At 37.5% G+C, this 27,181-nt stretch overlaps 1 protein-coding gene across 3 annotated transcripts; it reads left to right on the forward strand.

Moving 5' to 3' along the window:
• Window positions 1–510: 510 nt before the first annotated feature.
• CUL4B (cullin 4B) lies at window positions 511–27,126 on the forward strand. 3 transcript variants are annotated; one of them, XM_054213490.1, is made up of 21 exons: window positions 511–644; window positions 1,454–1,969; window positions 4,710–4,825; window positions 9,604–9,707; window positions 10,738–10,807; window positions 11,292–11,365; window positions 12,397–12,559; window positions 12,660–12,749; window positions 13,036–13,118; window positions 14,249–14,316; window positions 15,477–15,595; window positions 16,393–16,585; window positions 17,703–17,807; window positions 18,106–18,216; window positions 18,938–19,023; window positions 19,843–19,950; window positions 20,210–20,323; window positions 21,298–21,403; window positions 21,478–21,650; window positions 22,179–22,331; window positions 23,544–27,126. In XM_054213490.1, the coding sequence occupies exons 1-21, from the start codon at window positions 632–634 to the stop codon at window positions 23,637–23,639; spliced, it is 2,661 nt and encodes an 886-aa protein (XP_054069465.1). In that variant the 5' UTR covers window positions 511–631; the 3' UTR covers window positions 23,640–27,126. The 3 variants fall into 3 exon arrangements, 2 of the variants coding, with proteins under 2 accessions (XP_054069465.1, XP_054069466.1); XR_008468319.1 differs by lacking the exons at window positions 511–644; window positions 22,179–22,331; window positions 23,544–27,126 and having other exon boundaries at window positions 729–1,969; window positions 20,210–20,334; window positions 21,308–21,403; window positions 21,478–21,614; XM_054213491.1 differs by lacking the exons at window positions 511–644; window positions 9,604–9,707; window positions 10,738–10,807 and having other exon boundaries at window positions 738–1,969.
• The last annotated feature ends 55 nt before the right edge of the window (window positions 27,127–27,181 follow it).

The following is a 27,181-nucleotide window of genomic DNA, read 5'->3' on the forward strand; positions in this document are numbered from 1 at the left end:
ATTTCTCAGCCGTGATTGAATCCTAACAACGCTCTTGGAGAGTTCACGTCTCCTTTGGTAATAGATACATCAGTATCAAGAAGAGCCTCTAAAGGGCCACGATTTCTATTTTTGCTTCCAAATGTTGAAAAAATAAAAACAAAAAAACAACTCTAGGCTTTAGCCCAGTGCAAGTCCATATATATTAAAAACATATGAAAAAGTTGGCACTGAATGATTGCTTATAAATAACTGTAAGAACAATTATTTCCAAAGCAAGCTAACAGGCCGCCTGACCACAGGCTCAGAGCGGAGCGCCCCAGTTCCAGCCAAACCCCCTTTCCTACCACCTTTACCCCAGCCGGCAGGCCGGGCAGCAAGCCACACGCAGGACTTCGGCTTCCTACGCCTCCCCGCGGGCTCTGCCCGGTACCGGTACCGATGCCGGCCTGAGGGACCGCGGAGCCGCCGCCGGCTGCGGGCAGGCCGAGGCCACGCCCCCTGGTGGGCGGGGCTTGTCCCTCATCGCGCCCCGCCCCTCCGCGCTCCCCGCCACGCGGAGGGCGGCGGCCACGCCCCCTCCCCGCACGACGCGCCCTGCGCCGGCGCGCGAGGGGGTAAGGAGAGTGCCCGTTAGCAGCGGCCGGCCAGCATGATCACTTCCGGTAGGTCAGAGGGCGGCGGAAGGGAGCGGGGGGCGCCGGCGGCAGCGGGGCCGCCGGGCCGGAGGTGGGGCCCGGCCGCCTCTCCGGGCCGTCCGGCCGCGCTTCCGGGCGGCCGCGCCCCAGCATGCACGGCGACCGGATGTGCCGCCATCTTTAGGCTCCCTCTCTGCTGTGTATTGACAATAACAAGCCCCGGGCCGGGCCGTCCCCCCTCGGGAAGCGCGAGCAGGAGGCAGAGAGGGGGGAGGCGGGAGCCCGAGGAGAGCGGGCCGCGGGGGGAGAGCGGGCCGGGCGGCGGCGAGGGAGCGGGAGGCGTGTGGGGCGAGGGGCTGGAGCCGAGGCGTGAGGGAGCCGCGCTCAGCCCTGCCCGCTGCTGCTCGGCGGAGACGAGGCGGCCGGAGCAGAAGGGGAGCGGAAAGAAAAGCCGGGGCAGCAGGCAGCCGCGGTGAAGTACTGGTGTTGGAGAGAAGAATTGAAAGAAGCTAGTTGAGTGTTGAGAGGCAGGACTGGAGACGCTCCGCTGAGAAAGGAGTAAAAGCAGGAAAGCAGAGACGAACTACGCGAAGAAACAAAGTAATAAAGGAAAGGGGAAGATACGAGATAAAGTGATTCCTCCGAGAAAGAAGAAAGCGAAGGAGAGGGGATACGGAAGGACTCCACTGATGAGAGAGAGGAGTTGAAAGACATCCCCCCCTCCCCCCCGAGAGACACCAAACAGACAGACTCTCAAACTCTCTCTCTCTCTGTCACACCACAAGGATTTGATGCCCCTCAGCCTGTTCACTTCTGTGTGTTCATGTTTCCCACAGGTTTCTCTTCCCCCAACCCCCCAGCTGCAGCCCAGGAGGTCAGACCTGCCACTGATGGTAATACCAGCAGCAGCTCCTCCTGCAAGAAGAGAAAATTAAATAACAGCAGCAACAGCAATTCTGAAAGAGAAGAATTTGATTCCATTTCTTCCTGCGCCTCTTCTCCTTCCAAAAACACCTCATCATCTTCCTCCGTCATCAGCACCTCCTCGTGTTCCTCCTCAGGGGTTGCCTCCTCTAACCATCACCTCCAGAAGAAGCTGCGCTTTGAGGACTCCGTGGATTTTATTGGACTAGATGTAAAGATGGCTGAAGAGTCTTCTTCCTCCTCTTCTCCTGCTGCCTCTTCTCAACAGCAGCACCAACAACAGCTCAAAAATAAAAGCCTTTTAATTTCATCAGTGGCTGTGGGGCACCATGCAAATGGCCTGACCAAAGCTGCCTCCTCTACTGTTTCCAGTTTCGCCAACAGTAAACCTGGCTCTGCTAAGAAATTAGTGATCAAGAACTTTAAAGGTAACAGGCCATAATTTGTCATAACCTATGGGGAGCTGACGCTCAACTTTATGTTTTGTTTTCAATGTGAAAACCAGTTGGCTTTCAAATAGCTGCAAGTTTTACAGGAAACGCTTTTCTGTGGTGAATGTTTCAATACTTATGTAAAGGGGGAATAATGTTTTATGATGCATACTTGCCCAGTCATGTACACATCCTGAGCTACACTTTGCTGCTTGGGATTATTTTTCAGACTGCTTTCGCTCTGTCTGTTGAGAAGGCCATAACTTGTATGTTAGATGAAAGCTTTTACTACATAAGTGTGTAAATCACCTTTCTTCAAACTTTTAACATTTGATATCTCTTTTATAGTAATCCTGGTTCAGGATTGTTAGTTGTTAGTATGTATTTTAGCCCAGTTTATGATAAGTCTTTTCACGAAACGAATTTTTTTTAAAGTGGGCCTGAATCTGTATGTCTTACCTCTATCCGTGTTGTCTGTTTATAGGTTAATCTGCCTGTGCTTAGTTTTAAATGTTGAAACTAAGGTGATTATCAGGCTATTATGGCGGATTTCCTTTCTGGTTTCCCCACTTGCCTTTAATGTAGGTAGTTCAGATTTTTGCTGAGTGTTTTCCGTGCAATATCCTTGCTGTAATATTTATTGTTTAACTCTTTAATGTCTTTTTTCTGTCTTAATATACTCTCACTTTACAAGCTTACATATTTTATAAATTCTCTCAAAAGATGTGTTTGAGATTCTTGAATATTGTTACTAGAGATAAACTGTAGCAGAGAAATGAAACTCTTCTGCTGGGATGCTGCTTCATTTTCTAGTAAACAAAAATACAAATAGGTGTAGGCAGAAAGCTCAGCTAAAATTCTGTCTCTTTTTTTCCCTTATAAAGATGGGGAAATCCTGGGGTTTTCTTACTTCCTGCCTCTTGCTATCTTCTAAAATAGTCTGATAGCTTGCTTTCTTGGGTTGTTTTTATTTTTCCGCCATGTGTTTGGGGGTGGGGGGGTAAAAGATATTACTGACATTAAAATTAATTTGTAAATACACAATTGATACAAACGTTCTGTAGAGATATCACAGAAGGTAAGGTTTAGGATTATCTTTGCCACTCTAATGTTTTACAGCAATTCATGATCACAGTGCAACTTTTTGCTTTAAGGTCCTCCTAATTCTTAAAAATGTTCTTCACCCATCACGTCGTCATCATTTAATTTCACTGATTATTTTAAAATTTATACTTGTGATGCATGACAGTGAGGAATAAATGCCACTCTTCAGTTGCCTGTACACCGTTATCTTTAAGGGAAGTCAACTTTTCATGTTTAAAATATTTGTTAAATGTCATGGATTGCATGGTGCTGTGATCATCATTGCTTATGAATTGGTATTTGAATCACTTGCCTAAAAAGGATGTCTCAAGAATCTGCCAGCTTTGCTTTTTATTTGCTTGCAGATGCTAAACTGAGTAATAATCTTAAATTTATTGTATTTATCTTAGTGTGATAGCAGTAACGTCCTTTACAACTTAAATAACTTTCTAAAATCCAGAATCTTGATATTTACTGCTGAGTTGCATACTCATTAGTTGCTAGTGAAAATAGGCAAGTCTCACTTGTAGTTAGTTGTCTCTCTAGATTCGTATACCGCTGATGTTGGGATATTGTCAATATTGTAGGAAAATGCTTAGGAGGACCGAAAAAAAAATCATTTCTCTCTGCTATTTCTAGAGAAACCATAAAGCTTTATAATTTCTTTTTCACCTTTGGTATGTAAAAGTTGGTTTTAATAGCATATAAACTCTGGGCCAGTTTCACCTGTTGGTGGCATGGATGTGCATGTGACTTCCTCCCTAAACATTTTCCTCTTTCCTTCTCCATTCGGGAATGTGCTTATTAGAACAAAAACGGTTATTTTAGCTAGTTATGATAACACACAGAATTTTAAAATGGTCCTGTTGCTCTGAGGATGTGACTTGGGGAATCTCTCTTAGCCTGTTGTAAATGCTTTAGTCTTGTTGAAGATGCTGCATAGCGGGGGCATCTCTAGAAAAGAGGCTGAAAAAATAGTGGAAAGGGTCAAATCTGCAAAGCTTGAGCTATTTGAACATTAAAAGAGGGCTTAACTCTAACAAATATCGACTGGCCACACCCAAGAGAGATGTAAATGGATTACTTCAAAATAGGAAGGTCTTCCTTGTGACCATAAAGCCTGTATTATAATTACAGTATTTCCATGCATGTTTCTTGAGGGTTTCTTTCCAACTGTTAATGCAGAGTAGGATTAATGAGCAATAAATTAAAAAAAATAAGCTATATACAACTCTGCATCTTTTAATCCATCACTTCTGGCTTTTATGTTCACTTTCTTTTAGCTGTGCTGTTCTGGTAATGAAAAAGAGTGTAATGAAGATGTAGATTGTTCTTGCTGGTTTTTAGCCCTTTATCCCATCTTGAGCTGCTCAGACACAGTATTGTGATTTTTATAAATCACACATACTGTTTGGGCTACAGATGCTGTGATATGTATGTGAAGAGCAATGCTGAATTCTTACAATGCATTACTATTTCAAATGTAAATAAGATACTGCTTTTACATTTATGCTTTCTTTTTGTGTAAGTATAAATTAAAATCTAGAGCATCAGCCTATACCTCTTTCTTCTCAAAGCTACATTTTTCATTTCTGTAAAAGGTAAAATGTTCTTTTTCTAAATGCTTTCTCAAACTATATAATTTCTTTTAAAGATAAGCCCAAATTGCCTGAAAACTACACAGATGAAACCTGGCAAAAACTGAAAGAAGCTGTAGAAGCTATCCAGAACAGTACTTCAATTAAGTACAATTTAGAGGAGCTCTATCAGGTAAGCGCTTCAAGTAAAAGCGCTGGGGTGGGGGTTTTGTTTTGTTGTTGTATTTCTTTTGCTTAAAACACTTTTGATACAGTGATAAGAATATGACATTATGCTTGATAGCTGCTTTTGTCATTGAAAAACTTCATCAAATAGTTTCTCCAATTTTAAAATCATCAGTAAAAATTTCACAGGTGTTAATATTGAACTCGGAAATTTTTTTACTTGCCACTACATAATCTAAGGTATGGTTTCCCTTGCAACAGTTGACAAGAATTAAATAAGGCAAGGAACTGTATTCCCTTTACTGTTTTGGGGTTTATGGTGTGTAGCTGCTATGGGAGAAATGTGAAATCCTAAAACGTTGTTTTTTAGGTAAGAAAAAGATGATTTATGTTAAAATATAATCCTTGTTCCGAAGGCAGTATCTGTTCATGATTGGGGATCACAAATCATTTAAAACCTGAAAATTTTTGTTTGACTTCTTGAAAGTAAATAGAATGCTATTTTTCTTCATGAATTGTATTATTTTGGGTTGATTGTAGTTTTTTATCATTCATCATTCTGTCTATTCTAAAAACTGAGAATCAGAATTTATTCCTAGCAACAGCTCTGATTGTTTTACCTTAAATGTTTTAGGAAGTGATCAGACTTGAACCGCATTTCCTAACTTTTTTTTTTTTATAAGCTCCACTTCTGCTTTTTCAGATGAATGTGTTAGAGAGACTTCTCCCCTTCCTCACCCTTTCCCTACTAACTTCGTGGTACTTGCGGTTTTAGTGGCCTAGCAACAGTACTGCTTTAGCTAGGTATTAAGAAGCACTTATACTTCTTACTCTACTTTTAAAGCCTTTACTACCTGGTTAGTTGTTTGATTCATTCCTCTGTGTCTATATAGCCTTCTCTCCACCTGTTTTTAGTGTCTCTTCTTCCCCTGCCCTCCCCTTTTCAATAAAAGTTGCATTTGGGTATGACTGATTTCTGTGAAAAGCTGAGGAGAAAAATCCTGTTTGCAGAAGGTTTGGGGGCAGATTTAGGGAAGGATAAATTGCCATTCCTCATGGAACCAAGAACCTCATGGGCCAAGTTCCTCAGTTCAGCGCATTTTTAAGCTCATTATAATCTTTTATAAGGTTCAGTTTATCTAAAAGCAGCTTTTTTAACACTTCGTCAAGATAATGTATTGTTAAAGTAACAACAGTTATGTTACTTTTGCAAAACTTGGTGAAACTAATAGCAAATTACAATCCACTGTATTGGCTGGTATTGTAAACTACTGACCCTAGACTGAACAACAGAGCAAATAACTGTTAATTAAATATTTGAAGGATATCCAAAATTGTTTTAAAATAGAAAATTCCATTGAAAGCCATGCTTCTCCTTCACAGTTATCACTTAAATTTCTGCCCATTTTTACCACAGGCTTAATTTAATGTTGCTTGTGCTCAAAAAACAAAAAATAACACTTTTTTCTTTTAAATCTCAGTTTTAACATTGTAATAACTTTTCAATGAAATGGAGTGCAATCAAGTATGAAAATTTTCTTATAAATCTAGAAAGAAACTTATTTATTTAAAAATAGTCATAAGAATTACTAGTGTTTTTAAATGCTAACTAAACTAATGTCATTTCTGAACAGCTGCTTGGTAAATGGATCTGATGCCAAATATGCCTTGGCAGACACGATTATCCAAGCACAGAGGGGAATTGCAAAAGAGTCTGCAAAAGTTCTGCTGCAGACCTCATAATAAGACACTTCTTTTCTTTAATGGAGTTAAACTTACTGAGTTTGGTTTAACTTTTGTCTGTGTTGGAAAATCCCACTGAGCAAACATTTTGAGGCTTTATTTCCATGTGGGACACTAGCGTTGTACTTTGTTCCTCCCAGCAAGAGAAATGATATACATCTTTGAGTAGCTGGAGTGCTACAGAACTGAAAGCTTCTTTATTAGAATAATTTTCTTTAGATTAGTAGCAGAAAATAGAGCTCTAGATCTTTGGTACCAGATCCCTAGTTATTTTTTTTTAATCAATCACAGAGTTAAGTTTGTCCGGAAAGTTCTGATTTTTCTCTCATCAGAGCTGTGTTTAGTTCTTTTTCCTACTTTTCCCCAGCGCACAAACCCAGGTGTGGATGCTGCAAGTTAAACAAACAAACAAAAAAACCCACCAGAATATATGTTACACAAAGAAAATATGATGCTTTGCCTTCGGATGTTCTGACCATCTTCAGGGCATAGATTCCCTGATGAAAAAGCTTTATTCCACTAATTCAGAAGAAGATAACTTTGTGAACTACAGCCCCTAAAGTTGTTGAGGAATTTTTGATACTTTACAATTATTTTTGTGTAACACCAGTAGTTAAATTTACAAAGCATAATATTGCAGTAGTGGTGTTATGCTCCACAGAGCAAATCCTAGTAAAAGGTTTTGTGTTGCGTGCTTAGAAGGTTTAATATCTTAAAAAAAGAAAAAAAAAAAGCCAATTGAGCAGAATTCACAAATCAAAATTAAAACACTTCTATGGATGTTATCAATGAAGATGTAGAAGTTTTGCACTTGATGTTCAAACATTCAGTGCTAGCAGACGTGTTTAACATCTTGGAATTTCTGATTCACAAATACAAAAGCACAGCTTTATATGAACACTACATAAAAGTAAATGTGTATTAATATATATTTACATATTTCCCTAAGAGTTGATGGTATGCATGTGTCCATCTACAGTGCAGAGGCTAATTCTCTTAAGGATTTGGTGTAGCATGGTTAAATAGTACTTGTTTTGGTAGCTGTTACAAAACTGTTGGTACAGCAAAATGGCCACTGATGTCCTCTGCTGCTAGGTAGAAGCAAGACTAACTCTGGTTATGCAGGTGACTAGCAAGTTCTATCTAAAACATTCATCTTCCCAGCTCTCAGTTGTCTTCTCCAAAGTAAGCAGGAGGAAAGAAGAAACCTATTTGTTGTGCTTGCTGAAGGTCTGATAAGGCTCTTCGAGCTTAGTGTTTTCCATCTCCTTTTTCTTCTGAAATCAGTGTCACAGTTATTCCCTGTTTTGCTGCTGTTTCATTTAGAGCCTGATCATTTAGAGCCTGACCCTGATACAAGAGCAGAGTACGGTTGAGCAGTGTCCATAACCTGCCCTGAACAGTGAAGTGTAGAATATGTTTTCCCATCACAACATTGTATTTTTTTGGGGTTTCTTAAGTGTTAAGGCTGAGAGTTGAATTTGTTACTATTTTCAAGTATGAAGGTATGTACACTTCAGTGATAATTCTGGCTTTCCTAATACGCATCATTCAGACCTGTTTTAGTCTTAATGGGCATGCTTACTCTCTTGCTATACCTGTTTGTTCCTGACAGTAAGCTTATGCAGGTTTGGTTTTGGGGGTGTTTTGTTGTTGTTGTGTGGAGTGGTTTTGTTGTGGGGTTTTGGTTTTTGTGGTGGCTTTGGTTTTGGTTTCTTTTTTGGGTTTTTCTTGGTTTGTTTTTTTGGTGGTTTTTTTTTAACTCCTCTATGTCCTAGAGCCAGTATTAGCTGTAGTGCACTTGCTCTAGAGAGTTGTTTGCTGTTGATACTGAGAATGATTACTGTTAATATCCTTGGGTAAACTGAGGAGCTCCTTGTTTAGCTATTTCGATTGTTGCTGTGCTTTTAGTGGTGGCTGCTTACTGTTTGCTGGTGGCTTCTAGTGGGACTCTTGGGAAATATTCTGGGGGTCTTCAGTGTAATGGAGTAGATCTACTCTGTATATTTCTGAACTAGACTGTCCACGCATGGTTGCCTGTGGTTGCTGGGGAACAAACTTGATCTTCCAGTCCTTTTTTTCCTATGAGTTGGTTGTACTGTCAACTGAAGTATTTTCAGTTTAAAAAATAAATAAATAAAATCAGGAGTCATTAAATATCATATATACTTCTCCTATCTAGCTTCTACAGATGTTTTACAGAATAATCACATATTGTGTCTTTCACCAATACACAGAGAGTTAAAGTTGCTTAGTTGCTTTCCAAATCTGGGCAATTGGTATAAATTTTAGAAAAGTCCCGAGTTATGCTTATGAACTTAAGCTTGTTTGCTTGATCAGTTTCCAGGACGTGTCCCCATTAAACTTACTTTCGCTTCTCAATGTGAAGCACAGCGACAATTCTTCTAATACATGATTATGATCTAGAAATCTGAGATTTGACACTGTAAACATCTGGAATGCTACTAAAAATTGTTCAGGATTATAACTAAACTTATTCAGGCAAGGGGCTGATGGATGGAGATATATCTATATAGATATACATATGTATATGCATGTACTTTTGTGAATGAGAGAAGCTTAATCAAGGAAAGGACTGCAAAGGGAAATAAGGCTATTGGTGCTTTTCTGCTATGATTAGTGTGAGTTGCAGATCACAGCAGTTAATAAAATTAAGACCTTAAGTGTCTGCTCTGATGTATGAAACCCAGCAAGCTGCTGGAACGTATTAAACTAACATCGTTGTTCTTAGAGATGCAAGTCCTGCAGTTCCCTATGAGATACCAGTGTTCCAGCTGAAATTAATAAACTGTAAACTGTTCAGGGCCTGGCCTTCCTTTGTCTCTGATTACCATTATAGTGCCATGTCTCTCTGGTGTTTTGCATGCAGCTGTTAACTATGTTACAACTAAAAGCTGGTAGGTAAGAGTGAGAAGCAGAAGAATTCCCTCATTGGTTTTGGGTTTTTTTCCCCCCTTTCCTTGTAAAACTACATATAAGAATATAAACAATTTTCTTAATATCCGTTTCTCTTTACTTCAGGCTGTTGAAAATCTCTGCTCCTACAAGATTTCTGCAAATTTGTACAAACAATTGAGACAGATCTGTGAAGACCACATTAAAGCACAAATTCACCAATTCAGAGAATATCCTTTTTTTAGCTGTTGACAAGCCAAAATGCTGTTACCTGCCGGTGTGTGGTGACAGATTTCATTGACTAGTTCATGACAGTAGGCTGTGGTAATCTGAATTCCTTGGTTTTGCATAATTGGGTCTGTTTTCATTTTTTTGTGGGACCTCGAGGAAAAATATTAGTTCCTTTATGTCTGTAAGCATTTGAAAAGTTTGTGAGAAAGTTTCATTGGTATTTATGAAACACTTTGACTTCTTGCAAAAGCTTTTATTAGACTTAACAGCAAGGCTTAAAAAGGCTGTGTTGGCTGTAACACTTCAGGCTTTTTTATATGTTGAACTTGCCATGCTCAGGTGAACAGCCAAGTATTCCAACAAGTAGTTCATGTTTTCTTTTTGAAAAGTGCTAGTGGTCTGGCAGCATTCAGTATCTGTGGTTCTGAGGATCTAAATGGCTTATTTTCAAAAGTTTTTTGAGTTGAATCGCAGAATCACAGAATGGTAGGGTTGGAAGGGACCTCTAGAGATCATCTAGTCCAACCCCCCTACCAGAGCAGGGTCAAATTGAGATTTGAATCAGATTGAGATCCTGTTAAGTGGATATTAATTAGTACCAGAACTATGCGGTGAACTGATTAAACGTTAAATTTCAAGGACAAAATTTATCTCTTGAGGTTATCTCTTAGCATGAGCTGAAATTATAGTACCTGTGTAGTGGTGGGCTTCTACATATATTGTGGACTTCTGGTTTTTGAGGTGTGGGGATGTGTATGTTTGTTCTACTCCTCAGGGATGGGGGATGAGACAAAACATTGAAAAGTATTTAGATCTGTTTTTTTAAAATTGTTCAAATCATTTTGATTTCTCATATTAACACAAGGACCTTCATTAAAAATAGACATGTTGCCACAAGTTAAGTGGTTCTTTTTGGGAGTAGGTGAGTCTGTTGTGCTCTCTGTTAAATGTCTTTAAAAAATAATAATGTTGGTTCATTTCATTGCTAACACTACCTATTAATCATACTTTTCTTAATGATTTCTTTATGGATTCATTGGATAGTGTCCTTTTTCTAAAGAAAATAGACAAATGTTGGCAAGACCACTGCAGACAAATGGTAAGGGTTTTTATCTTTTTAAAGAAAACCAGTTGCCAAGTCAGCTTATATTTTTCCTAATTTTCTTCCTTTACAAACATACTGTGATTCTGAAACATTGTCTTAAATTCATATGCTTCTCTGTGAAATACACTATATCTAGTTTGTTAGAAATTGAGCCTTGAAAATACTTCTGTAGTGTGTTTCTTCACATATTGGTCTGATCTTGGACACACACACACACTCAATTCCCAACTTGTTTCTATGCAAACCTTTCTTCTTTTATACCTGTTAAAAAGGAGTTATTCTTTTATACAGAAAGATGCTAAATGTCACATTGATCATCTTGCTGATATTGGCAGAATATTTTAAACGAATCAACGCTGTCTAAGAAAGTACTGCCTGAAACCAGTCAGTGGGATTATTTTTTGTTGTTGTTGAGCATAATTTGTGTCGCTCTTCAAGAGTAAAATGATTGTGGCTTTTTTATTCCTTCTCATAACAGATTATGATTAGAAGTATCTTTTTGTTCTTGGATCGAACTTACGTACTTCAGAATTCAATGCTGCCATCTATTTGGTAAGGGCACAAAGAATAAAATTATTGGGGGTGTATTTAAATTATCGCATATATCTTGCTGATTTTCAGATTTTATTTTTTTTAGTATAAATTTTATAATGACCTGTAAATTAGATGGTGAATGCATACATGCTTGTTCCAAAGGGAGATTTTACTTTTAATAAATTTGCCATGAATTACAACATTCTTCTAGAATAGCTGTGATAGCAAATTTCAGCTAAGTAGATATCAATGTCCATTTTGCACAGTTAAAAGAAAGGGCCTGTTCAACAACTGAAGTGTGAGGGTTTGGGTTGACCTGTTACTGGCTTTAATGTGCATACTATTCAAAGTTCTGTGAGTATTTTTAAAGGAAAAAAAAAACTTACCTAAAATAAAAGCAAGTTACTCTCTTTTAGACTTCAACCTGTGTTTTAATAATTAGCAAATACCGTACAGTGCCTTTGGCACTACCTTAATTACTTTGCCAGAGACTGAAGGAGTGGTGGGTAGAGAGCCTGCATTTTCCTAAAGATGTCCAGACCCAGCTTCAAGTTCATGGAGGGTTTTAACTGGGATGCCCAAAGCAGAGATCCTTGTCTTTCACATCACTGAGTTTAAAGCTCTGCCTAAGAACTGGAGATTATAAAGTGATGGACATAAAAGACTATTGTCCAACAGCATAACCATGGAATCGAGACCCAGGATGACATTATCCTTTTCTCATGAAGGCTGCTGTTCATTCAGTTTCCATCATCCTGCCAACCAAGTGAAAAATAAAGATGCTGCAAAAGTTAGGTGGTTATTTAGGAAAAAATATATGCTTTAGTCTTTAAAATCTGTAGCTTACTGTTGATGTTTTGTCGTGGTTTATTTTAGTGTTTATATGTTCATTTATCTTGAGTGATTTGGGGGCAGAGGAATGAAGAATTTGAAGAATGCTATTGTTTATTGGTTTTTCTTACTTGATCTAGATCAAATTTTATTAATAGAGAATAATTGGGGTTGATTCTTATGCAATTTATTGAACAGCCTTTATTTTCTTTTTATAGGGATATGGGGCTAGAATTGTTCAGAACTCATATAATCAGTGATCAGAAGGTTCAGAACAAAACTATTGATGGCATTCTTCTGCTGATTGAGAGGGAAAGAAATGGTGAGGCTATTGATAGGAGTTTACTGCGAAGCCTTCTAAGCATGCTTTCTGACTTGCAGGTGAGTAAAATTATTTCACCTTTAAACAACTAAGCAGCTCAGATTTTTATTTAGTGCTCTGTAAGCTTTACCCTGGAATGCTACCTTGTTCTTTCCCTAGATTTATCAAGACTCTTTCGAACATAGATTCTTGGAAGAGACTAACCGCCTGTATGCAGCAGAGGGACAGAGACTTATGCAGGAACGAGAGGTATTTTGAATGTTTAACAATATTTGTTATGCCTAATGATGAAGCATTTGTCAGGGAGAGGAACTATTCTGCTGCCTTAGCCAGCGTGCAGGGCATTAATGTGACCTTTATGCCTTATACTGTGAAAAAGCAAATTCACATTTCATTGCCTTCAGTCACAGTGCTAATGATTCCTGCTTAAAACTGGAGCTGCTGCTGCTGTCAGATCAGTATTGTATATTTTTTTCCCCCCCTGCTTGGTTGTTTGGGTTTTTTTAAATATACAAAACTACTCTGGCATTTTCAGGTTCCAGAATATCTTCATCATGTCAACAAGCGCTTGGAAGAAGAAGCAGACAGGATAATCACTTATTTAGATCAGAGCACACAGTAAGTGCAACGTTTCTTTGCTTGGTGGTGTTAGCTGTTTGTCTCTTCTTCTGTTGAGGACCATCTAATAGCTACAGTTTATTTCAGTTATTGACTGACCATCAAGTGCTTCTCACTTCCCATAATTTGTTGTTTACAATGAAGCACTGTCTTGGCTCACACAGCTAACATCCTTTTCTTCTAAGCCACTAGTTATTTTGATACAAACATTGTTGGGCATTTGGCTGGAGGAGAATAGGCTGCCACCTCCAGTCCAAAAGTCACTTTCTTGCTGAAATGCAATTAATCAGCTGTTGTATTACCTGAAAAAGATAGGACCTGGAACAGAGAATTCTCAAGCTAAAGGCTCTGAATATTTACATTAAAATATTTGCATATTCTTTATGGAGTGTGGGAAATTATTGCATAATGTCACTCTTCAATCTTTTCTACTTAGAGGCAGGATTTCCTCAAACATGATCAAGTGGAGGTCATGACTGGTAGGACAGGAGAAATGTTCTCCTGACATAAAGCCACAGCTCTCATGTCTGAGAGAAAATGTAGGTCACTAATGTAACAAAACTCGCTGAGCAAGTGGTAGCAACTTCTTAAAGAGCAGGTACAGAGGATCTCTCTGAAAGGAAGGTGTTTTATTGCTACCATAATACATTTGTATTTCCTTCCTACTTCAGCTGTTAAAAAGATTTACCTTGTTTAGTGGCTTCCTTCTTCCACACTAGTATTAGTGGCCAACTCCCTGTTATTAATTTAATACCTCTTGACTCATGAGGTGTATTTTTTCTTCTCCTTGGTTTGTCTCCCAAGACACGAATCTCCTCCCACAAAGCAGGAGAAAGTGTATTCTTTGAGAAGCTTTTACCCAATTTCTTCACTGATGGAATCATTGTCCAGCTGCCTAGAGGTCACGTACAACAGGCTTATTGTGTGAATTCAATCCTTGGTCAGCAAACAGAAAGAAAGATTACTTAGTGGGGAGGAAAAAGAATAAATTAAAGTGTATAATGATGTTAGGTCCTTGGCCACAGATAGTTAGAGTACTCCCAATAGTAAGTGTAGTTAACAATCTCAAAAGAATTAAAAACTGTCAATAATGGAAAAAGGAAAAGTAATTCTAAACATTTTTTCTATAGGAAGCCACTAATTGCTACTGTAGAAAAGCAACTTCTAGGTGAACATTTAACAGCCATCCTTCAGAAAGGTAATCTTTCTTCTTTATAGAAATGTTTCTAATTACTGCTTCGGGGCTTTCAGTTCCTGTGCGGAAAAAGAAAGTGACAGATTCATGTGCTGGGGGAGGACACGAGCTATGTCATTTTCTAACACGCTTTGCTTCTCAGTGTATGAAATAGCACAGACCGTTTTGAAAGAGGGCAAGTACCGTTCTCCTTGTCAAAGTTAAGGAGATGCAATGCTGGCTGCAGATACGCAGCAAAGCAAAAGGAAAACTAGAATAGGGGACTCTCGAGTTCAGTGTGGTTTTAGTATTTTGAAGACTTCAGATAAAGGAGTAGCCTTCGAATTATGGCTGTACCAGAAAGGGGAAACGTTGATTGCTTGCTGCTTGCAAAAAGCAGCTTGTTTTAAAAATGTAGTACAATTTGAGCAATGAAGTACATTCACTCACTTCTGCAGTAGTCCCTGTGGAGTCAAGTGACGCTCACTTGCTCTGAGGGGTAGTCTGGAAATAGATACGGGTGCTGCAGGAGTTCAATAACTAAAGAAAATCATCAAGTCATTACTAGCCAGATTCTGGAAGAAACAGGTATGTGAGCATTTTCCTGCACATCTGTAACAGACTCTTTATTGAGAAGGATATCAAGTTTGCGATATTTACCCATCTACTTTCGTAGAACCTTGCTGTGGAGCATCAGGCCTTCTCTGCCAAAAAGTTAAAAAGTGAAGGGTGAAGATATTTCTTGGCGCTGCTTGCCTTCAAACATCTTTAAAATTCATTTTACAGCTGGAATTGAGACTCGGAGCTCTGTCTTGCCAAGGAACCTTTCCTACAGATCAGTAGAGCACGAATATTTCAAATCTTTAGGGCATAGTAAAGCAGAAGTAAGCAAGGGTTTACGTGTATATGTGTACTTTACATGTGAAGTACATATAGCCTAAGATATCCAGTGCAATAACCAGGGTTTTAAGGTTTGAGACAATTCAGGTAGCCGTTCTGTGTTTCACTGTGAAACTAGCTGGCTTAAAAAAACCAAAACCCCAAACCAAACAAAAAACCCAAACCACCACTAATTGCTTGATTAAAAAATGCTAGCTTTGAAGAGGTCTCTTACTGTAATAATATGCTGCGCTTCCTTTGGATTACTCTGGTTTTAATTTCTACTGAAATTCTCTCATTTGCAGGTTTAAACCACCTTCTTGATGAAAACCGAATTCAAGACCTGTCTCTTCTGTATCAGTTGTTCAGTCGTGTGAGAGGCGGAGTACAGGTTCTCTTGCAACACTGGATTGAGTACATAAAGGTACTGTTTCTAGAAGTCTGGTACAGATACCACTGTAGTATTGATGGGGTTTATACACAGATATTTGAGTCATCTCTATAAACTGTTGCATTTTTCTAAGAATTAAAGACTACTTGCTTATAAACATATTTAATGGGCGGCTTTTGAAACTGCACTAGGAAAAGTACAGTAACTGTTCTAGCCCTACTGAAGAAAATATTGAACATTCAGTTGAGTTATTGAACTCCAAATAAATTTGGAGTTTTTATCTTGCTTATAGTTAGTTGTGGGGGACAACTATATTTCTCCAATAGACGTTTTGGTAATGGCAGAACATTTCTATCTTCTTCCTGGTAAAATTTCATGTCAGAATGAGTGGTAGCTTAAGTTACCAACCAACTGAAGTTCACAAAGCACTCGAATATCACTTAAGATGTTCCTTCTTATTACTCAGTGAACATGTTACAAAAAGTATGGTTGTTGTGTAGGAGGGCTTTGTAATGTCATAGGAGTACTGTTAAATAACATTGAGTTTAGTGGCAGCTTTTCCAGTGTAAAACCTGAGGATATAGGTGTTTAAAAAGAGTGTGTTAATTTTGTCATGCTTAAGTTTATTTCTTCCGACAAAAGTTCTGAATCTGTTCGCTTATTCATAGGTTGGTTTTTGAATCAAAATACTTCATAATGCTATTACTTCTGTTGTGTTAATAGAACTAAATACCAAAACCAAGACATTACAAAGATAACTTAGGCTTTTACAAGTCTTGTCATTTAAATTCATTATTCAGGCTAATTGGAAAATGTGTTTTATTTTGCAGGCATTTGGTAGCACCATAGTAATTAATCCAGAAAAAGACAAAACCATGGTCCAAGAACTACTTGATTTTAAAGACAAAGTTGACCATATTATTGATGTTTGCTTTCTCAAGAATGAGAAGTTTGTAAATGCCATGAAAGAAGCCTTTGAAACATTCATTAACAAAAGACCAAATAAGCCAGCTGAACTCATAGGTATTTTTCTTCAGTTTCTTCCCGTGTGAGAATTTGGGTGGGGGACAAGAGGGAGTTGCTGATGCAGCTTACGGATGGGATATGATAGAATTGTGTGTTTAAAAGATGTTATGCACAATGCATTGTCAAACTGGGGATCTACTGTGCCTTATTATGCAAGTGAATTATTTGATAGGATAGCATTAAACATTAAGAACAAGCTCTATTCACCAGTTCACTGGCTAAGCTTTAGGAAAGTGAAGAACATGATAACTTAGGCATTCCAGCAATTGACTGGTGTTCAGATGTGAGAATACTGCTAATAATTCTGCTTTTTCAGAAGCTTACATAACTGTGCCACCAACACATGCGCACAATAGCTCTACATAGGGGCTCTACATAGATACCTATGTTTTAAAGTATCAAAGTGAAGAGAGATGAGGATGCACTGTACCCTCTCAGATTATAGGGAGAGAGAGCCTCTGTAGTTTTCAAAGAATGATATTTACGAATTTTTGCATTACAGGCCTGGCTCTCTGCACTTTTGAATACCTTAATTGTTTCTCCGCACAGTGAATAATACCTGCTTTGCAATCTGTTGGGCTTGTGGAGTAATGCTTTCTGCCCTCCTTTTTTTTTTTTTTAAAAATTAATTCACTAATTGTAATGTGCTTACCAAACCATTTGAAATTAAAGCAAACAGTAATCGGCTAGAGAAATTCAGCAGTATAGTCAATAGTCAACACACTTAAAAAACAGGCTTACATGTTTTTCTTCTGATCTTTTCACTTCTATTATAGCTATGTCAATCTATGGCAATAGTGATCATAATATGGACCACAAGTTTTTACATACACAAATATCTTTTTTAACATTATGTATGCTGATGAAGTTAAGATGCTTATCTGAAAAAAGAGATTAGGCTATAAGGCTTTTATAACTTTATATCCTCTATGAAAATATATCAAGCTAGCTGTGGTGAAACTGATTTGAAGGTAATTTCAGCATCTCTTACGTTTCGAGAAGATTTCACAATATTAAAATTCTTTTAAAGTTAAAAAATATATTGTTTCATTGTGATACTAAGCACATGCTAAACTTTTTATTCTAAACTTTTTATTCCTCAACACTCTTTTAGCTAAATATGTAGATTCAAAGCTTCGTGCAGGCAACAAAGAAGCTACTGATGAAGAACTTGAAAAAATGCTGGATAAAATTATGATCATATTTAGATTCATATATGGTAAGTATGGCTTTTTTTGTGGGGGTATAGCTGTTTAATCAGTAACATAAAGGTACTTTTGCAATCTGTTTGCGCTTTCAAGTGTTCGTTCTCTGTAGGTGCAGTTTGCTGCTGTAGTGCTGTTTAACTAGTTTGCGTGTTAAAATGCTGATAACAAGACCTGACTCAAAAATCTGTGGAAATCTTAATGTGAAGGCCCTTGTTAGTTTTACTGAGCTTTGAATTGGGCCTCTTGTAGGTAATGTTTGTTTAAAAGAAACAATGATTTGTGATCCCTCTCAAATCTCATCTCTTACAGGAAAAGATGTCTTTGAGGCCTTTTATAAAAAAGATCTAGCAAAGAGACTATTAGTTGGGAAGAGTGCATCAGTAGATGCTGAAAAATCTATGCTTTCCAAACTCAAACATGGTAAATAAATATCTATCTACCTGCTTGCTTTCTTTTCAAAATGGTTGTTTTAACAGGCCTCCCCAGAAGTGCTTTGTGTTTCCCCTTTACATGAGGGCAAAAACCTGGTGTGCAGGTCTTGAATGACTGGTGGATTTTGAGGAGACTCATTTGCTTTTAGTTTTGTAATTACAGCAGCAATAGCCAAAAAACAGGAGCTTAAAGTCCATGGTGTATCTTAGCCTGTGGGGTAGGTTCCCTGCTGAATAAATCAGTGATGTGCTCATAGCGTGAGGATGGCTTCTGTTTGTTATTCACTCTGTATAAAGTCTGAAACATGACACTGCCAGCTAGTAGTCTTCTAGTCTGGTCTTCATTGTTTCACAGGATGGAGTCTTGGAGTGGTAAAAGTAAGATTTTTAGAACTTGATCTTGTTCCACCATCAAGAAGACAGTTTGGCAGGCAGCTGATAGGGATTAGAATTGTCATCTGAGTGACAGGTTCGAGTCGTGTCCTAAGATGAACAGTCATGTCCACATGCAAAATAGCTGCCACACTAGAAATTTTCCCCCTTCTTGTTTATAACCTTATTCTATATCTTAATTAGAATCCAGGTCTTTATGTAAGAACATATGCTGAATTAGGTCGTCTTGCTTCAAAGTACATTCTGATATTTAGTATGACTACTCTATGGTGTTGAAAATAAAGATTAATTTTTAAGACTTAAATTTTCTCTTTTAGAATGTGGAGCTGCTTTCACCAGCAAACTTGAAGGAATGTTTAAAGATATGGAGCTTTCAAAAGACATAATGATACAATTTAAACAGGTACTGTGGGAAGGCCTGCCATGGTTCATTCACTTACTTGCTTTTTGAATGAGTTAGACTCAGAAAGCCTATTGAGAGGCTGCAGGATGTCTTCACTTGTGAAAATTTCTATTGTAATTGAGTTAAACTCCTTTTGAGTTATTCCAGTTGTCTGTAATTTTCTTTCACTGCAAAGAAGAGGACTTTGTTAGGTGATTACTTCCAAAAGGAGTGAACAAAAGCCCAACTGGGAAAACAGTCTCTACTGAAAATCAGATGGAATCCATTTCTTAATTCTGTGCTTTTCAAAATTGTAGTGAACTTATTATTGGTTTTCCTGAACAACAAAGCAAAAAACCTGAAACAAGAAGCTGCTTAAAAAAAAAAAAAACAAACAAAAAACCAACACAGTAATAAAAGAAGAATCGTAAACTTATAAAAATGTTTTAACACCAGTTATAAAGCATTTTTAACACCACTATGTTCTGATGGACTGGCTTGTAAGTTTTTGCCCCTTAGTCCTGGTGCTTCTGTAATGTTTTGATTAAAAGCATATTTTAACATTCTTTCCTCCATTCACACATAGTTAGGTACACACCTTCACGCCAACCTGCTAAAACACTCTGCTGTTTTCTTCCTTCATGGAAGTGCCTTTAGAGCTTCGGAAAAGTGCTTTTTCTTACCCTAATTTTCTTGTATGTAACTTGCAGTTTATATAGCAGAGACATCATGAGGTAACTTGTCTTCTGTGCTCTCGTAATGCCTGTTATAACTAACTTTACAGTTCTACCTGAAATATGTTTAATAAACGTTGCTTTATTACTTTGTTTCTTTGTGCAGTATATGCAAAATCAGAATGTACCTGGCAACATTGAACTAACAGTGAATATTCTGACTATGGGTTATTGGCCAACCTACGTGCCTATGGAGGTCCATTTACCCCCAGAGGTAATGAATATAGATGTAATAATCCAAGTATCAGCCTATCAGTAGTGTATCTTGATATCAACTGCAACTTGGTTTTAAATATGCATATAAGCTCTAGAGAGAAATGCAGAGGTGTCTTTTAGATAAAGTTTGTTTTCTTTTCTTGCAATGCCCTTCATCTTTCTAAACCTTTGTTTAAGGCTTATTTGGTTTTGGTGGATGGAAGGATGCTTTTAAAGTAGAAATTTGTTTTAGTGTTTTGGGTTGTTTCTTTTTTTAGATGGTAAAACTGCAGGAGATTTTCAAGACCTTTTATTTAGGAAAACACAGTGGTAGGAAACTTCAGTGGCAGTCAACACTAGGACACTGTGTACTAAAAGCAGAATTTAAAGAGGTGAGTGTATTGTTTCTCTTATTCCTGTTGCTTTGCCAATTCCAAGTCTCAGTTGTGCTTTAGGGATATATTGGGAAGGTTTTTTTGTGCTATGATGGAAAACTTATCTCTGTTTTTGCAATTACTTTTTAACTTTTGACCTCTTGCTATCATTTCTGTCGTTGATCGCTTCTGAAATAGATGTAGTAAGGTCTAAGAAGATGTGTCTAACTTCTGTATCGGTGGCGGGGGGGAAAAGTTCTTGGTTACTATTTGGGGAAAATATCCAGTGAGTTTAGTTCCACATCAAAAATGGCACTAATTTTTATACTATGGAGGGAAAAAAAAAGAGGCCATGTTCCATAGATGACCTTACTTCAGCTGACAGCATTAAGCTTCTTTACAGTAAGTTTTTCACTACTGAAATAAAGAAGAGGTTTGGATTGTACAAGAACACAACTGTTTTTAAGGGGCTTCTAGTTATTCCCCTTCAGCATTTTCTTTCATGGGCACAAATATATTTCAAGAAAATTCCTCTTGGAATAGGAATGCTTTTACCAGTTCTATTTTTCAGAAAAATGTTAATGGTAAAACAAGTATTATCAAACTTGGTTATTTCAAAGATCCTATGGTCCCTAATACTGTGTTTCTTAAACTAGTGTTTGTGTTGCACTTTCACTTAAGGATCTTTCAAATTGTAATTTTAAGCACTGAGTGCTTTGAGATTTGTTTGAGTAAATTGATACATATCTTGTCTCTTTTTTGTCACTGGATATAATAGTCTAACCTTCCGACCTCTAGTTTAATCTGCATTCCATAGTAAACACAAGGTGACCAGTTACTTTTGTTATTCTATTCATTTGGGAATATGAAAGAATAATTGCATCCTCTAAGCGGAATAATTGACATAAGAGTGACTTGTTCCTCTCCCCTGCCTAAAAAAAAAAAAAAGGAAAAACCAGCCTAGTGATGTCTGTTAATTTCCTTTGTGACAGGGCAAAAAAGAACTTCAGGTCTCCTTGTTCCAGACTCTGGTGCTGCTCATGTTTAATGAAGGAGAGGAGTTCAGTTTAGAGGAGATAAAGCAAGCCACTGGGATAGGTTGGTATTGAAAACAGCTGACTATTTCCAAGTGTGTTTACTAAAAAAGCCTAAACAATTTGTTTCTGCTTTAGAGGACGGAGAGCTGAGAAGGACCCTTCAGTCTCTGGCTTGTGGTAAAGCCAGAGTACTGACTAAAAGTCCCAAAGGCAAAGATGTGGAAGATGGTGATAAATTCACATGTAATGATGATTTCAGACATAAGCTCTTCAGGATAAAGATCAACCAAATTCAGATGAAAGAAACGGTATATTCTTTTTAATCCTCTGGGGTTTAGATCCTTGGGTTAAGTATCTTGTTGCCTGCCCATTTACAAGCTTTTTTCCTCTCAGTTATAATGTACATACTCATATCTCTGTAAAAGTTATGCGTATAATGTGGATTATAGCACATACCTAACAATAGCAAGACTTAAATAGTAACTTAGACATCAGTGATGCTAGATGTCTCTAAATAAGGTTGTTAAGATAATTTTCAATTAGTGAATGTCTTTTCACCCTTGATCATTCCGTGGAGCTTTACTGAGTGATTTGTGAATGTAGAAACAAGTTCACAGTGAATGCTCCCTGACAGCCAACCAATGTAAAGTCTGTGCAAAGATTTTAATTCCTTGTACAAGTGTTTTTTTAATAATCAGTCTCTATATTTGTAAAGGATTTATGTCAAATATTTGACAACAGACATTTTACTGTCTTACACTAAAAATTGTCTTAGAGATACAAAGCAGAGTTGTTTTGACAGTTCTCTTTAAAACTTTTCTAAATGGATCCCTCAGGTAGAGGAACAGGCAAGCACTACAGAGAGAGTATTCCAGGACCGGCAATACCAGATTGACGCTGCAATTGTACGAATCATGAAGATGCGCAAGACACTGAGTCATAACCTGCTTGTGTCAGAGGTCTACAACCAGCTTAAATTCCCAGTAAAGGTGTAGTACTGGTTTTTCTTCTTCTAAAACTTTATTACTACTTTTTATATTCCCTGGCCTGTCCTGAGTTAAACAGTCCTTCTGTCTAAAACATGCATCTCTCTACTATTGGGAAGGACAAATACTCACTTTCAGAAATTTTTGAAGTGAAAATTGCATTCATTTATCTGAATATTACCTCAGGCTTTTAATAAGTTGTTAAAACCTATTACCAAGGGCTTTCAGAACCAGTCTATTAGCAGTAACTGTGAAGGTAGCTCTCCTTGTACAGTGTTCTTGCATTTAAGTGTTCTGGCAATGCATTCTTGGGGACAAGGAGAAAAATCATTCAGATATGTAATGCAGAATTGGGTTTGATTCTTAATTTAGTTGATACTTTTTAATAAATTAGTAACCAATAAACATAGAGTGGTTTTTCCAGACAGATTATATTGGTTAATATATATATACATACATATATATGGAATTAAAATTAGGTATTGGTATATGTCTCAAAGCTAAAGCCCACAGTTGCAATATAAAACGAATAGCTTACTTATTGTGTACAAATGGAAATGGATTTTCAAATAGACAGTGATGCATGGGTTTGAGTTCAAATATACAGTGCTTTCTATCTTTGGAAATGTAAAATAAAAGGTACTGCTGTGTCATTCTGTTTTGTTACCACGTTAAGTTCCTGCAGGCCTGTAAGTATTGCATAAACTGCAGTTGGGCTCTGCAGGGTTACAACATAATTTAAATGCTTTTCATCACTCTATCATGAGGCATTTTTATAGAGTCCTTCACGCAACAAAATCATAGGGCACCCAAACTGTTGCAGAACTCACTCGCCTCAAGATAAAATGAAACTTGTACCATCTTTTGCCAGGCAAAAGTCAGAAATAGAAACACTTTGGTACATAATGCATGAATTGCAGTTCTTTAAAATTGCAGTTCTTTAAAGGAGAGTTCAGTTTAAACAGCAGCAAATATCTTTCTCTGCTGTAGAAGTCTATGCTTAGCTGCAGGTGACAATTTTGTAACTTTCTCTTCAGACAATTGTATGTTGCAGACTTGACAAGTTTTGACGCTCTAAGGAATTATTTTTTCTAAATTGTGATTTCTGTTTCCTCATACATCTTAAACAGCATGGATATTTGCCTTAAGTAGAAAGAAAGAACCAAGAAACTTTGACTGCAAAGTAATAATGCTGACATCCGCTTTATTTTACAGCCAGCTGACCTTAAGAAGAGAATAGAATCGTTAATTGACAGGGACTACATGGAAAGAGATAAAGAAAACCCGAATCAGTACAACTATATTGCATAAACATATGTTGGCCTTTGTTTTACTGCACACTTGATGTCATACACAGTTGCCAGTGGATAAACTAGCCTGTTGATCCCGTTAATTGACTTTTTATACTACCGATGATTGAATGAAAGCAGTGTAATGGAAAAGTATAGTAGAGTGGACTTCTTTCAGTGGTTAACATGCCCATTTAAAGAGTACTATTTACATTTTAAGAAGAATGCTGTTGAACTCTTTGCATGTTATTTAGTAAGATGTGCAGACAGCTGAAAGAAAGTACCTGGTCTCTGTGATTCCATTTGTCTCTGGGTCTGAAGAGGAGTCCCTTGATATATGACAGATGTCTTTCACACCTTTAAATGGAAACAGAAGGTTAATTAATATAAGAAAATAGCCTTTAAATGCTTAAACTGCATGCAAACTTTTAATTTACTGTACAGAATGCATTTCAGTTAGTAACATACCATTGGTTTGGTTGATTGCCCACACTTGGATTTTTCCCTTGAGGGAGGGAAAATGGGGAATAAGCCAAGCTATGATTATTGCTGATCTAATGGAAAATATTGTTGGTCTCAATTAAGACAAAATGGTACCGATATAAAACAATGTATAAAGTTTGCAGTGTGGGCATATATACTGTATATACAAACACTGTTCTTAACTGCTACAACAAAACAAGTTCAGATCAGATTTATATGGCTTGCCTATAAGACTTAGTGTTCACCTTTGGGAATTTTAAGCATAAAACAGCCATAATGGAAAAAGTGACAGTTTTTACTAGTCATGGGTAGGAGGCCTTCACCTCTTGGCAGCAATACTCTAGAAAAGAGAATCTATTTGCAGGTATATATGAAAAGCCACACTATTCTTGTGGTAAAGCTGTAAGAACAAAAATTACAAATGGATTTTAATACTTGTTTTGCTTTGCAACATTCTAAACTTGAACTAACCTCAAGGTTTAGACAGGGCAGCTCTTCTAAGACTGCCCTGCTTTGGATTGCTTTAACTTAAAGCTTTAAGAACTCAGCCCTAGATGTGGCAGGCCTCCTAGAACCCAGAAGCCTACCTCTCATATAGAAAGTTAAATATTGCTACCAGGCATCTAAAATATATTTTCTTAGATGACCAGAGAGCATTCTTTGCATCTTTATAAGACGTGGGAGAATAAGTCACTTGAATGTAGAGCTTTGTTTCAACAAAATGCTTTTTTTTTTTTTTTATTGCTATAGCAGCATGTGCCAGGAACATATGGGGGGGAAAAAAAAGTGTCAGCAGAAAAGGTAACTCCTCCACATAACAGTTCTTCCTTACCCAGACAGGCTTTAGACCTACGATCAGCTGTGTTGCAGAGCATAATGAGAAACCTCATCCTCTTTCAGGCACTGATAGTCCTGGGGAATACCAGATACTTCTTGAAAGCAAGATGTTACTTTTATTTAATGGCAGTGTAACTGAGCTCTCTATGATCTATAACTTTTATCACTGTGATGCCACATTCAGGGGTGTGCATGTGTGAGAGAGGGAGAGTGTGTGTATGTGTGTATATTTTCTATCTGACACATCCCATCCTTGTTGCTTTTTTGATCTACTGTTTAATTCCATATTTTCTCCAGCTGTGTTTTCTCTCAAGCTCTTTTATATGCAGTCCTCAGCTGACAGAGGAAGCAGATGTCTTTTTTCTCCTACTAAATTATTTGCTGTCACCCTCTACTGTTGTACAGCTCTTTGTGATCTGCAGAAAATCTACCTTATCGTTTGACACTATTGCAGCATAACCACTGGTAAACATCCAGGACCACCCTTGCCTCTGTAAGAAAAATACTAACAGTAGAGTTATCTGTTAAGAAACTTGAAGACTGCTCCTGCAAATCAAGTATTAGTTCAAACAGAGATCCACTGGGGAGGAAAGAACGCCCCCCCCAGAAAAAACCTTCTGTATTTTGCATTCAATGTTCCTTTTTCTTGTATGTGTTTTGTATCTTTAGCCAATAAAAGACTCCTTTTAAAAAGGTGTTTTGCAGAAGGAGCATAAAACTTAACTCTTTGGGAGACAGGAGGTGATGAATATCAATATTGAACTGGTTTCATTCAGTCTGTTGTAGCATATAAATCTAACACCACTACATGTTTAAAATACCTGTTCTGGTAAAATCCTCCCTCATCAGACAAGTGTGTTGCATTCAGTCAAACTAACCAGAAAGGTCTGAAAGTTTATTTGATTTTTATCACATCCATTTCAGTAACTTAAATGCAGGAAATTATTATCTAGAAAATGTCCTCAAATATCATCAAACTTCCACGATCTGAGGCAGACCCTAAGCGGCAATCTAGTTAAAGCAACCCAAAGAATGGACTTTGAGAACTCTGGCTAGGCCGAGAGAGGGGGTGAGAGAGGGGAGGGGAGAAGGCTTCTCCTTCTTGCATCTTCATGGGGTTTTCCCAAGAACTTGTTCATCTCTTCTGCTAAGGTCTTGCTCATTCCTGGTTAATGACAAAGCTGCAGCCAAGATTTATCGTACAACTCTGCAACTTCTTGCTGGGATCATGTGCCTGCCTATTGAGCCATATATATCTCTATAAGAAAAAAAAAAAAATTAAAGTGGGCTTGGACCACAACTCATCTGGCTATAACACAGCTTGTCTGTGGCCACACATTTTTAATCTTGACTCTTGCATGCAGTTTATAGCACCTTGTTCATAAGAAATTGCAGTTTATTCTTAGAAATATATATTTTAGGTTTTTTAATCTTTATACCCATAAATGGACTATTTTTTTGTCTTGGCTGGTTTAAAAAGTGACCATTTTGTTTAAATGCTGTAATTGCAAATGTGTTGTAAACCTTGTTTTGTTCTATAGTTTACACAAAGGTGCCAAAGTAAATAGTTAATAAAACAAACAAACAAACCCTAGCAAATTGTTAAGTTGCTTTAGCTGATTTTCATATTTTGGTCTTTGCTTTTTTTTTGGTCAGTCTTTCATTTTTTCCTAGACATATCATTTGCCCTAATGCTTTCTTTAAAAAAACAAAAGTGCATCTAAAGAAATGTTCAAATACCACTTTTTTAGTGATTTCATATAGTAGGAAGAATATTTTCTTTGAAACGTTACACTAAAATTGTAAGAGTACAGCAGCATTCAAAAATGTAATATACTTTTTGTATAACAGTTCTTCAGAGTATGTCTGGAGTGGGGGGGGAGGGGGAAACTAACCCTGTTACTTTTCAGAAGCCTCTTCACTCGGCTACCAGAATATAAAATTGTGCTTTTTCACTGCATCAAAAGTTATAGTTTATGCAGACTTGCAAACAGGGCATGTGTCACCGTTGCATCCTTCGATGCAAAAAGCAGCAAAACCTTTTTTATGTTTCATAAGTCTGATATGGGTACAGAGAGTCTTTCTTAAGTTGGTAAATAATGTAAATACATGTCCTTTCAGAGAGTGAGTCTGTTATCTAGGTATTTTGTGTCATTTAATAAATATTAAACAGTTTTGTGTTGATAAAATCTTGTGTGTAAAATGCCTTCTTACTCAAAGTTCTGTATGTTGGGCTTACTAATG

Source organism: Rissa tridactyla, chromosome 9 (assembly GCF_028500815.1).
Source record: "Rissa tridactyla isolate bRisTri1 chromosome 9, bRisTri1.patW.cur.20221130, whole genome shotgun sequence".
Lineage (NCBI taxonomy): Eukaryota > Metazoa > Chordata > Aves > Charadriiformes > Laridae > Rissa > Rissa tridactyla.